The sequence below is a fragment of the Corvus hawaiiensis genome, chromosome 5 (genome assembly GCF_020740725.1).
Source record: "Corvus hawaiiensis isolate bCorHaw1 chromosome 5, bCorHaw1.pri.cur, whole genome shotgun sequence".
NCBI classification, from domain to species: Eukaryota; Metazoa; Chordata; class Aves; order Passeriformes; family Corvidae; genus Corvus; species Corvus hawaiiensis.
Window position 1 is genome coordinate 1,260,943 of NC_063217.1, and position 12,776 is coordinate 1,273,718.

Genomic DNA, 12,776 nt, shown 5'->3' on the forward strand with positions numbered 1-12,776 from the left:
TGGAGGGTGGAGCAGCCTGACTGATGCTCTGAAGGGTTCCTGGTCCTGCAGAGGGAAGGTCCTTCCTGGAGCTTTGCTGGCCTGGATGTACTCCAAACACGGCCAGCAAAGGCTGAGGCCAGCAAAGCACCTGTGACACCTCTGAAGACACAGGGGGTGTTCCAAGGGTGACGCCTCCATCCCTTTGTCCACTCCCACTCCACTTGCCTCCCCAGATTCACATGGAAAACACTGCTGGGGTTCACCTGAGTGAAGGACAAGCACAACCCTGCTGGTCTCAGAAGCCCTGTGGGTGCTGCAGGGAGTTCAGCTGGTGCTTTATGAGCACATCAGGTCCCTGTGGGTCAGACAGACAGACAGACACACAGAGTAGCAGTGCTCTGGCTGTCGCTGCAGCCTGCAAACGTTACCGGGGCAGAGGTTTTGATTCCAGTGCCTGAGTGTCTCCCTTGGTTCCCACCAGGACCCCGCCCTGCAGGACCAGTCAGCCAAGTATTACCACCTGACCCACGACGAGCTGATCCAGCTGCTGCTGCAGAAGGAGGGGGAGCTGAGCAAGAAGGAGGAGCACATCCACGAACTGGAGAACTACATCGACCAGCTGCTGGTGCGCATCATGGAGCAGTCCCCCACGCTGCTGCAGATCCCGCTGGGGCGGGGCCAGGCCCCGTGACCCTGCCCAGAGCAGCAGCACCCAGCAGAGCTCTGCTCCAGCGACCGCTGCCAGCACCCCGCACCCCCTCCTCTCCCCAGAGGGCTCCAGTGGCTTCTACTCCCAGTTTAGCCGGGTTATCTGCTCCTTCCCAGCCCAAGCTTCCCCCAGCTCGGCTCCAGGGAGCTGTAGGGTGACGGGCTGCCAGCACCCTATGGGGAGGAGCAGAGCCCTCCACACGAGGCAGGCGCCTCCTTAGGTCCCCGTCGCTGTGACCAAGTGCCACCCCTGGGCACTCCTCCTGCCAGAGCTTTAAGTGACCCGTGGACATCTGAGAGCTGGAAACCATCTCCCCGTGACTTCATCTGCTGCTGCTGCTCCTCTGCCCACGCTCTTCCTCCTCTCTCCCTGAGGTCATGTCCCCTGGCTGGTGGATGGTGTTGGACTGGTGGGTGATGCTGGGGACGCTCAGACCCAGTGAGGCTCCCCCAGCGCGTTCCTGACCAGAGCCTGTGGGACGCCTCTTCCCCTCTGGCCCCAGTTACCCCCAGTGAAGGGTGAAGAGCCAGCTCCAGTTTGCGCCACTTCCTGGCCGGGGGAGACGCTCCACAAAGGGACAGCGCCGGAGTCCGAGGGCCTGGCGTGGTGTCAGAGCCTGGCTGGGCCGCGCTGGCTCCGTCACAGCACCGCTGCCAGGGTGACACTGCCTGGGTCCCTCACGGCTGGACTGGGAATGTGGGAAGGGAATATGGGATTGTGCCCCTGGAGTGCTGCAGGAGGGGCTGGTGTGCCCCGGAGGGACTGAGGAGTGCGGAATGAATCCACAGCTGAACTTCCACTCAGTATTCCCGGGAACGGCTGCCCATGGCTGCCCCACCCCAGCTCTGCTCGTCTGTCCCAGCGCAGCAGGAAAACGCCCCTGGAGTGAGACTCGGGAGGTCTGACCCCTCTCTGCAGGGCCGCTGCGGGGTCAGGCACCCCAAACACTCCTGGCACAGCCCACAGCTCCAGTGCCAGTGCCCAGCCTGCTCCCCCAGGATCGCATCCCCACGCCGGGGTCACCTCCCCACGCCGGGATCACCTCCCCACGCCGGGATCACCTCCCCACGCCGGGGTCACCTCCCCACGCCGGGGTCACCTCCCCACACGTCATCGGCTCTCCAGGGCTTGGGCCAGCCTCAGGGGCTGTGGGGCAGCTCTGCCCACTGCGGACCCCTGAGTGACCACCCAAAGGGCTCCTATTTACCTGGCTGAACGATTGATTTGGAGGTACTGTGGAAGGGGATGGGAAGGATGTTTTTCCCTCCCTCATCCTGGCAGCATTTTGGCTGGAGAAGGTGTCTGTGCAGGCAGAGGGGCAGTTGGAGTGGGATTTCAACATGAAAGGCATCTTCTCCCTCTTCTCTGTCTCCCAAAGTTACAGGTTCTTTTAAATCCTCCCTGCTCTTCTCTTTGCTTGCTTCAGTACAGGCCATGACTTTGAAGAATGGTGCCTTTTGCCAGAGGCCAGTAGCAGTTTCCTACCCCAGAAAGGCTCTGAAATCCAGCTCTCAGTCCCACACAACCTGCCCGGGTTGTCTCTCCTCTGTTTTCCTGCTCATCCCGAGAAAAGTGAGTTAATTGTTACCCACAGGCAGCAAAGCCTCCCCACACCTGCGCAGGTGCCTGGGTCCTTGCAGGAGTTGTGCACCGGGAGAAGTGGAGGCAGAGAGATCAGGAGCTGACACAGCAGGGAAGGGCAGGCTCGGTATTCCAGGACAAAATACAGCTGGATATGGACAGTGTGGGGTCAGGAGAGAAGGAGCTTTGGTCCTGTCTGACCCTTGGACCCTGCATGAGGAGGAAAACCCCAGCCATGACCCTCCCCCTCCTTCCTGCCTCTCCCCTGGTGGGAAACAGCTGGGGGTCTGCACTGCTCCAGCTGCTCCCCCTGTGTTTCTGTTCCTCCTCCCTGTGTTTGTGGGGTGGGATGGGGGTGTCCAAGGGAAGGTGTTTCTCCCATTTCAGAAAGTGCCAGGAGCCTTTCTCTGCCTGTAGGATCAGATCCTGTGTCCTGGGAGCCCGAGTCCCTCTGGGTGTCACCTGTGTCCCTGTGAGTGGAGGCAGCCAGGGAGGAGCTGTGGCCAGTGGGAATGCAGCCCTGGGAAAGCAGCACGGCATGGGAATGAGGGCTGGGAACAGGGACAAGGAGTTCCTCAGGAGGGCATTAAGGGGGGCAGGTGCAGAGCCAACATCTCCCCAAGAGCCAGGGCCCCTCTCTGGCTCCCCACTCCATGAAAACATCCTGGCCCCCTGCCCCAGCAGGGAGGGGTGTCGGTGCTCCCCACACAAGTGCCAATGTTTATGTGGATCCATGGCACCTCCTTCCCACCTCGCCCTCCTCTTCCCTCATGTCTCACCGCCTCCCTCAGCCCCCTCTGCCTTACTCAGCTCTGCCTTTTTTCGCTCCAAAGCCTGAATGTTTTGCACTTGAATATAAAAAGTTACTCTCAGAGCTCAGCAGGTTGTACCAGGTGTGCAGCCCTGCCAGCAATAGGTGCTTCCACATCTGCCTTGCCAGCAATACCTGTTCTGTTCCCTCATCTCCTGCCTTGCCAGCAATAGGTGCTTCCACATCTCCTGTGTCCAGCAATACCTGCTCCTTCCATCTCCTGCCTTTCCAGAGAATATCAGTTCCCCCATCTCCTGCCTTTCCAGCAATACCTGTTCCCTCATTTCCAGCCTTTCAAGCAATACCTGCTCTTTCCATCTCCTGCCTTGCCAGCAATACCTGTTCTGTTCCCTCATCTCCTGCCTTTCCAGCAGTACCTGTTCTGTTCCATCTCCTGTTTCCAGCAGTACCTGCCCCTCCCATCTCCAGGAGCCCAGGTGGGCACAGGTCCCTTGGCACTGGAGCTGAGCCAGGGCTGCAGAAGACTCGAGCAGTGGTGGATGTTCTGTGTCTGCCCTCGAGTGCCCAGCAGGCCAGAGGTACCTCGTCGTGTTAGGAAGAGGTGTCTTACAGATGCTCCTGTCTCTGTTCTCTGTTTCCCCACCCCACTGTCCTGAAAATTCAGGGTTTCCCCCCCACCACACAGCTTTTGTTCTGTGCATGAGAGCAGCAGCTCAGCTGCAGCGCTGCAGTGGGGTCTGCAGTGTTGCTGTTAAACCTCCACGTTCCCCAGGGAATGGCTTTGAGGACCTAAATGCTTTCTCAGAGAGGGAGGGGATGAGGAAGAGAATTGGGGAAATGTTCTCAAGTTGCCCATCTGGAATTTGTCTCTGTGTTTAGTGACTGAATCTCCCTGTTTAGTGATTTTCTGGGGATTGCAGCGGCAGGAGCAGTGTTCCTGCTCCATGTTCCTGGCTGTGCTCCGAGCTCTGTCCCTCTCTGCTGAGCCCAGCACACCCCAAGGGTTTTCTGGGTCAGCAGCAGCTTCTCCCTGTTCTGTTTTAAACACAGCCATAACAATTCCCTGTGGTTTTGCCTTCCTCCTGGAGTTTGTTTTTCCACGCTCGAGCTGTTCCTCGAGGCTGCAGCAGGGTGCTGTGCTCTGCCTTTGCTGTCAGCCCACAGTTGGGTTTCTTGCTTCTCCAGAACTTCTGCCAATGATTTCTTTTCCCCTTGCCTGGTCCTCCTGGCCACACATGGGCCAGAAGAACCACCAAGGTTTATCCTCAAACTGGAACAAACCTGAAGGGATGTGAGTTCTCCAGTGTGACGTAGGCTCAGCCTTGTCTGGGAAGGAACCACCATGTTTGGGGTTAAAAACCTGGAAAAACATCCCCAAGTGGGAGAAGTGTTGGGGATTTTGGAGATGTTGGTTTCCCTGTTCTTCACGTCCGCAGGAAGTGGGTTCTGTGTGTCTCATGTTTTAAGAGTTGCAACTAATGTTTATAAAGAGCTTGTTATTTACGTTTTAAGCACTTTAAAAAAAAAATAAAAGTTGTTCAAGCTGTTCCTAGACACTTCTGATTCACTGACAACAGCGTCTGTGCTGACGGCGCCTGGACACCGAGTGACATTTCTGTTTGTTTGCTGCAGGAGGAGGAGGAGGATGAGGAGGGTGTCAAACTCCTCCAGCAGCTTTTCCACCTGCCCCAACCGTCCCCGAGTGCTGTGCTGTGGGAATGCTGCAGGAACCTCGTGTTCCTCCCCAAATGCTGCTCCTGCCTCAGGTGTGGGGCACACGAGGGCGTCAGGATTCTCTCAGGTTTCTGGTGTGTGTCTTGTGTTGTGTCCCGAGCATCCACGGAGTGGGGCTGGGATTGGAGAGAGCTGGAGCCGGGCTGGGCCAGGGGAGGCTCAGGGTGGACATTGGGACAATTCCTGCCTGGAAAGGGCTGTCCAGGCCTGGCACAGCTGCCCAGGGCAGGGGTGGTGTCCCCATTCCTGGAGGGATTTCAGAGCCCTGTGGATGTGGCACTTGGGGACATGGGGCAGGGGCGGATGGTTGGGCTGCCTGGGCTCAGAGGGATTTTCCAAGCTGAACAAGTCCATGATTCTGTCGGCCTGCAGCTCCCTGCTGCTCACCGGCAGGCACAGCGGGAGGATCGGGGTTGGTGCTGCATTCCGGAGGATTTGTGGAGAACCCACAGCTGAGAGACCCCGGTGCAGCTGGGAGGAGAGGGAAAGGGAAGGAAAGGGGAAAGGGCAAAGGAAGGCTGGCTCTCTCCTGCTGTGCCACAGACACAGGGTCCAGCCCCAGGTGCCTGGTGGGAACACCCGGCTCCCTTGGTGCTCCCGGGAACTCCGATGTTCCTCCCCGCCCTCTGCGGCGGTGCCTGCCCGCAGCTCCTCCTGCGGCTCCTCGTCCCCAGCCCTCCCACCTTTCACCACTCGGCCCTTTTCCTTCCCGGCACCCTCTTCTCTCTCCATTCAAGCCTTTTCCTTCAAGGAAATCAACTCCCCTTAAGCCCCTGTAAATGACTCCGCTGCTCCCGCGGGAGAGCTTCCTTAGCTCTAATCCCGGTTTGTTTTTCCTCCCTCTGGATGGAGGAGCTCGGCACCTGTGGGGGGATCACGTTAACCCCGGGGTGGCTCAGAGGGAGATGTTGGCTGCTCGGGGTGCTGGGCTCTGACCCTCTGAAAGGGGCTCCATCCCAGAGAAAGGCAGCCCGGACCAGCCGGGGCAGTCACGGGGAGAGCTGGAGGCTGGAAGTTGGGAAAACAGGATTTACAGCGTTGTTCCTGCTGCACCCCCGTGCCGGACTCGGCCGGGTCCGTGCCTGCCTTCAGCACGGGCTCGGGGCTGGTGGGAACAATTCCCATCCCCGCACGAGGAGCTGCCTGGGATTGTTGTTCCAAGCTGGAGTTTTGCTGCCCAACGCAAGTTTTCCCCAGATCTGGCTTTACAGATGGAAGCTGACAAGGAATGTTCCTGTGACTTTGTCCCGGAGCCAGCCCGGCCCCACACCCAGCTGTCCCCATTAGGGTGGGTGCCTGGGACCCCAAAACTCGCCCATGAGGTGGAGAGAGCCCTGGCTGGGCACCGGGTGCCCCCAAAGCTGCTCTCACTCCCCTCCTCAGCTGGGCAGGGCGAGAAAATACACCAAAAAGCTCATCTGGGGATAAGGGCAGGGAGAGATCCCCCAGAACTCACCAGTGACTGTCACGGGCAAAAGAGATTGAGGAAATCAGTTTAATTTATTGCCACTCAAATCAGAGTAGGGCAATGAGAAATAAACCCAAATCTTAAGTCTTTTCCCCCCTGCCCCTCCTTTCTTCCCAGGCTCAGCTTCACTTCCACATTTTCTCCCAGGGGATGGGGCTGTGGTCGGCCCAGCACACATCGCCTCTGCTGCCCCTTCCCCCGCAGAGGTCGGACTCCTCACGCTCTGCCCCTGCTCCTGGGGTCCCTCCCACGGGAGACAAATCCTCCAGGAACTTCTCCCGTTTGAGTCCTTCCCTTGGGCTGCAGTTCTTCAGGAATGGCTCCAGTTTGGGGCCCCCAGGAGGTCACGAGTCCTGCCAGGACCCTGCTCCAGCATGGGCTTCCCATGGGGTCACACCTCCTTCAGGGGCTTCCCATGGGGTCGCAGCCTCCAGGATCTCCTCACAGGAGCCACCCCTGGAGCCCCCCTACCCAAACCCAGCACTCCCAGTTTCTAGACAAGCCCACACCATGTCTGGGGGGGTTTGGTTCCTCCTCCCCCCCAAAAACTTGGAAAGAAACATCATTTTTGAGTGGAGAAGCAACCCCCCCTCCTTCCCCAAACCAGGGAAACACAAGTTGTCAGTCGGGATGGATCTGGTGGGATTGATATCAGCCAAAGAATTGATATTCTTTCTGGTATTTAACCAAAAAAGTGATAGTCTTATGTCACTCCAAATGTGGTTCGAGATAAACAGATTCTCTCCCCTCTGTTGTTACACAACATTTCGTGTGTCAACACTAGGGACTGGATCAATTATCTGGCTCGGGCTGCGGGGAGGGAGGGGGTTTCCCTGTGAGACAGGGATTTGGGGGAGCATCCATATTCATGGCGATCTCCCGCCTTGGGAAGCGCGGGATGGAACCTTTGGGGGGGGGAGTGGCCTCCGAGAGCTTTTGTCAGTGCTCGTTTATATTTATGGTTTTATTTTACCTTTTGAGACAGAGCTGGGGAGAAGGAACCGACCCTGAGCGAAGGCCGGGTTTGGGATAAAGGCTGACCCCAGAGCTCCGGGGTCGTCCCTGCGGGGCTGTGGGGCCAGGGGAGGCTGGAGCCACCTCGAGTCACAGCCAGCAAACCCCGAACTCCCAGGGACGGCAGGGACGTGGTGGGAGCGCTCCAGGGGCAGGATGTGCTCCCAGACCGGATCCTGGCTCCTCATGGCCCTGTCCCTGGCCACAGCTGGGATTTCCAGTGCAGCAGGAGAGGTGGTGCTGCTGCTGTCACCCCCAGGCAGCAGGAACAGCTCGATTTCAGCAATACCTCTGAGGAAAAACAAATATGATAAAACACCATTTCCCTGCTCTTTTCTGTTCCACTTTTCGCCCTTCAGACAAGGCCAGAGCCCCTTTTCCATCCCTTTTCCACCAGGAGCTGCAGGAGATTTGGGATTCACTGAACGGGATCAGGGTGAATTAGCCTAAAATCAGAAATTGCTTTTGCAGGTGGGAAGAAAACAGGAAATGATCAGCTCTGCATCCAGCAGGCAGAGCAGCAGCACCCCCACAGCAAAATGGGATGGCCACAGTTTTCCCTGGAGAGCAAAAATAAGGGATTTTCTTTTCAGGTGTATTTTTTTAATTCCTCCTTAGATGGAAATCCTGCTCCTGCCCTGCTCTGTCACCCGCTGCCTTTGCTTCTCCTCCACCAACCCTTCCCTGTTCCCTCCCTGCTCCATCCGCATGTCCCTCTGTTTGCTGTCCCTGTGCTCTTCCTCGGAGAATTGATCCTAATCCTCCAAACAATTTCGCCGGCATTTGAAGGTCCAGACACTTCTTATCCCACTAATCTGGGGAAGAGAATTCTGGAGATGGCTCCATGTGCCCCCCGGTGCCCCCAGCCCCGCACAACCTTGGCTTTATCTCCACAAATCGTTATCACAGCCAGGTCCCCGTTCTGGATTTGTAATCAGCTGCTCCAAAGGTCAGTGGTGACGGTGGGGCTGCCATCAAAGCAGGGATCTGCATTTCCACAGGGAAACAGAATCATGGAACTGGTGGGGTTGGGAAAGAACTTCGAGACCATGGAGTTCAACCATCCCCAGCACTGCCCGGGCCACCACTGCCCCGTGTCCCCAGTGCCACATCCACACGGCTTTGAAATCCCTCCAGGGTTGGGCACTCCACCCCTGCCAGGCCTGGACAGCCCTTTCCAGGAAGGAATATTCCCAATATCCACCCTGAGCCTGCCCTGGCCCAGCCTGAGGCCGTTCCCTCTCCTCCTGTCCCTGTTCCCTGCCAGCAGAGCCCGACCCCCCCGGCTGCCCCCTCCTGTCAGGGACTTGTGCAGAGCCACAAGGTCCCCCCTGAGCCTCCTTTGCTCCAGCCTGAGCCCCTTTCCCAGCTCCCTTGGGAATTCTCCAGCCCCTTCACAGCCCCGTTCCCTTCCCTGGACACGCTCCAGCCCCTCCATGACCTTCTTGTCATAGATGTCGTAGAGATGAAAATTTAATCATATTTGGGGTAGTTTTTCAGAACTTTTCGGGCTCTCACCTTTCCGTGCCTTTTTATTTGCTCAATCCATTGCACGGCTAAGGCAGAACTCTTCTTTCCATGTCACGGTCACCAGGGACCCCCCTCACTCTGCGCATTCCGCCTTTCCCCCGCTCGCTCCCGCAGCTTCCCACGCCCCCGGCGGGCCTACATTTCCCATGGTGTCCCGCGCGGCCCCGCCCTCCCCATTGGCTGGCAGGTACGGCGCGGCCCCGCCCCCGGCAGTGGCCGGGGGACTCCATGTCCCGGCGTGCCCCGCGGCGGCTGCGGTTGGCCGCAGCCAATCAGCGCGGGGCCGGCCGGGGGGCGGGGCCGGCGGCGGGGGAGGCTGTTTAAAGTGGCGCTTGCGGGATGGCGGAGCCGGCGGACTATCCTCCGTTCCAGCTGGGGAAGCCCCGCTTCGAGCAGGTACGGCCGGCGGCGGGAGGCGGCGGGGGGGGCACCGGGAGCGGCGGCGGGAGCTTTCCCTGCCCGGCGCGCGGCATCGCCCCCCCCCACCCCGGGAGCGGAGCCCCCCGCTCCCCGCTCCGCTTCGCCCCGCCCCTCCCGCGGTGCGGCGCGCTGATTGGTCCGCAGCCCCCGCGCCATTGGCCGTCCGAGCTGTCACTCAGAGCCGCCGCCCCCTGTCCGCGGCGGGCGGGCACTGGCGCGTCCCGGCGCGCCCCTGTGGCGCGGGGCGCAGCGCGGCGGGCGGGGGGAACGGGGGTCGCGGGTTCGAGCCCCGCGGGTGCCCCCCGGGGCAGCGGGGACGGGCAGGGTCCCGGTGTCGCATGGCGCGGGCTTGTCCTTGCTCCGGGGGGATGCTGCGAGGGAATGGGCTCTGCCCGGGCAGCCCATGGATTGAGGGCTGAGTTGTGGCCACCCAGGCCGAGGTGTAGGACAGGAGAGTGTGACAGATCAGGACATCCTTGTCTCCGCTGTACCCGACACCTGGGGGTGGGGAGCGTAGCCCACGGTCGGGTCACACACCTGTCCCCAGGTGAGCAGGTGCAGGGACAGAGCTCGTCCCTGCTGCCACCACCCAGTGTGGATGATCAGAGACCTTGTGGTGCTTGTGGAACCATTCAGGCTGATAAAAAAGCTCATCAGACCTCCTTCAGTCCCTCTGGAGCTGGGCAGGACTCCCTGGAGAAGCTGCTGCTTAGCTTGGCCCTGTGAGTGTGTCCCAGCAGTGGGACAATGCCCAGGGAGACCATTCCCGCTCTCCACAAGAATCCAGGATCCCTACTCAGCTCCCGTCTGCCTCGACACCTGTGCTTGGCTTGACCCAAGCAGCCCTTTGGGATGACCTGTGGATTTCCCATGGGGGCCATTCCATGGTGGATCTCCTGCCTCTTCCCACACCCCAAATCCCTGCAGGGCTTGGAGCAGCCTGGGACAGTGGAGGTGTCCCTGCCCTGAGGAATGGGAAGGGCTCTAAGGTCCCTTCCAAGCCCACCCCATTGGTGCAGGAGGTGCCAGGGCACATCCTCGGGGTGACGGGGAGGGGGTGACTCCCCGGGAATGGGAGGGATGCTCCGGCTGGGGAGAGAGGGAGCTTTGTAATCAGGAGAGGAGGAGGAGGAGGAGACGCTTCTCCCTTCTAGACACCACAGATGATTCCAGGCACACTTGGCAGCGCGTCAGGCACAGAATCGGTGCGTTCTGTTCATTAAGGAGCGACTGTCACTTGTGGCAGCACGGAGGAAACGTTCCAGGGGCTGTGGCAGGATGTTCCTGGCCGGAGCAGTGGGGAGGCTGCTCCTGGCTGCTGCTCCCGGGACATGGGCTGGGCCTGGAGTGAGGGTCACCCACTGGGGGAAGGGCCCTTGGGAAGGGACTCCTTGGGAATGCTTTTCCAGAAGGCCGCTCTGAGCATGGCAAATCACTCCCTTCTCTGCTCTAGGGGTTTTACCCCTTTCCTGTAAATTTTCTGGGAGCAGCAGTGGTGCTGCTGTCCTGCTGGCTTCATCCCAAATTCCCTGTTTTCTCCTGCTCCCTCTGCCCAAGGTTGGACATCCCAGTCTGGAAGCCGACAGCGTTGTGGGGTCACAGAGCAAGGGGGTTTCCAAGGGTTATGGCTCCTGGCTGGATCCTGTGTTGGCTCTGCTCCGTTCAGGATGCAGCAGCACCCACATTCCCGCTGCCACCACGGCCTGGGAGAGCCCAGCTCCTCCATCCCTGGCTCATGCTCCTCCTGGTCTTCATTTCCCCCACCTTGACCTTGGTGTTTCCTTCCAAACTCCAGTGCTGGAGAGGAACCCCAGCGCATCCCTGAGGGATCAGAGATTCCCCAGCCCTTCCCTACCAGGTGCTTCTGCTTTCCCCACACCTCCCTGCCTTTGCCTGTTCTTTCCAGGGCCTTTCCAGGTTTTTATGTGTTTGTGAGACCTCAGCTTCAGCTGATGGAGATGCCTTGTTGTTTTGGGCAGGATCAGTGAGCCGGGGTGGTTGAAATTCCGGCCGTGTCCCTGTGGGCTGCCAGCGCTCCGCTTTCCTGGGAAGCGCTGGCTGGGAGCAGCTCTGGGGCTGTGCAAAGGGACACTGGCCTGGAAGCGGGGCTGGGACAGACACAGGACAAGTTCTGTGCTGGGAACAAAAGCCTTGGGAGCAGAGCCGGCTCCGGGGGTTTGGTTCAGAGCGGAATTCCCTTCCCGCCGTGAGCCGGAGCTCCAGGAGCGCCGGGCGGAATTGGGGACAGCAGGAGGGACAGGCCCGGCCCGGGGCACCTCTGGGGTTATGAAATCCCCTTCCCTGCCTCTGCAGCTCCCTCGTTTTCCCTCCTCTCCAGGCGATGTTCTGTCGAGTCACCTTTTCCCAGCTCCCTCCCGGAAAGGCTCCGGCTCCCAGGGGAAACGGGGCTATTTTTAGGTGAGAGAAGAAATGAGGACGTTGGGCTTGAGAATGTGTGATAAGGACTTAATTTTCTGATAAGTAGGGCTAATTTGTTAGAAATACTCCTTTTTTTTCTTTTTTCCCTTCTTTATTTCTGTATTTTAATTCCTTTTCCTTTGAGGATTTGCTGAGTGCTGCCTCTGCCAGAGCCCACTGTGTGCTCCCAGTGCTCTGGGGTCGGTGCCTGGGGCCCAGACATTTATCCTGAGCAAAATGCAGTGGGAGTTGTCCCTGCCCATGGCAGGGGTGGCACTGGATGAGCTTTCAGGTCCCTTCCCACCCAAACCATTCCAGGATTCCATGTCCAAGATCACCTTGCAATGAAAGATGCCGGAGATCAGGAGATGCCTCAGTGTGAGGTTAATTGTTCCCTTTGATAAACGGGATGAAACTCCTCTCTCCTAAAGGGATGTCCTTATGGAGGAGGGATTGTCTTAACAGGGTGCAGAAGGATCATGGAATCCCAGCCTGGTCTGGGTTGGAATGGATGTTAAATCCCACCCAGCCCCACCCCTGCCAAGGGCAGGGACACCTCCCACCATCCCAGGCTGCTCCAAGCCCCAATGTCCAGCCTGGCCTTGGACATTCCCAGGGATCCAGGGGCAGCCCCAGCTGCTCTGGCAATTCCAGCCCAGCCCCTCCCCACCCTCCCAGCCAGCAATTCCTTCCCAACATCCCAGCCCAAGCTCCCCTTTCCCACTGGGAAGCCATTCCCTGCCTCCTGGCCCTCCAGGCCTTGGCCCCAGTCCCTCTGCAGCTCTCCTGGAGCCCCTTTAGGCCCTGCAAGGGGCTCGCAGCTCTCCCTGGCTCCTTCCCTTCTCCAGGGCAACATTCCCAGCTCTCCCAGCCTGATCCAGAGCAGAGGGGCTCCAGCCCTGGAGCAGCTCCGGGGCCTCCTCTGGGCTCTCTCCAGCAGCTCCACATCCTTCTGCTGTTCCCTGGCTTTTCCCCATCTCCCTCACCCAGGACTGGACTTTAAGGGGAATTTGTGTGCTTGTGGCTCGTGCTGAGCTGTCAGCCCCAGCTCCTGTCCATGAGAGGTCCCTGTGCCATGTCCTGGCTGTGCCCCCTCCCAGGGCACACCTGGCCCTGCCCCTGCTGATGGCTCTGAGCTGCAGGAGCTT

The 12,776-nt window shown here is 59.4% G+C and overlaps 2 protein-coding genes and 1 long non-coding RNA gene across 3 annotated transcripts in view; 2 read left to right on the plus strand and 1 right to left on the minus strand.

Moving 5' to 3' along the window:
* RAB11FIP5 (RAB11 family interacting protein 5) overlaps positions 1–4,596 on the plus strand; it is a 38,305-nt gene extending 33,709 nt beyond the window's left edge. The window contains exon 6 of the mRNA XM_048303778.1: positions 464–4,596. Coding sequence (XP_048159735.1) covers positions 464–673 — 210 coding nt within the window. The 3' untranslated portion in view covers positions 674–4,596. The remainder of the gene's footprint in view (positions 1–463) is intronic.
* Positions 4,597–6,363: 1,767 nt separating this feature from the next.
* Positions 6,364–8,902, minus strand: LOC125326356. The gene is made up of 3 exons (XR_007203781.1): positions 8,779–8,902; positions 8,138–8,247; positions 6,364–7,551 (listed from the first exon to the last, which is right to left on the minus strand). It is a non-coding gene; the product is annotated as an uncharacterized LOC125326356 (long non-coding RNA).
* Positions 8,903–9,088: 186 nt separating this feature from the next.
* The window catches only part of SFXN5 (sideroflexin 5), an 86,387-nt gene continuing 82,699 nt past the window's right edge, over positions 9,089–12,776 (plus strand). Inside the window, exon 1 of the mRNA XM_048304990.1 lies at positions 9,089–9,186. Coding sequence (XP_048160947.1) covers positions 9,130–9,186 — 57 coding nt within the window. The 5' untranslated portion in view covers positions 9,089–9,129. The remainder of the gene's footprint in view (positions 9,187–12,776) is intronic.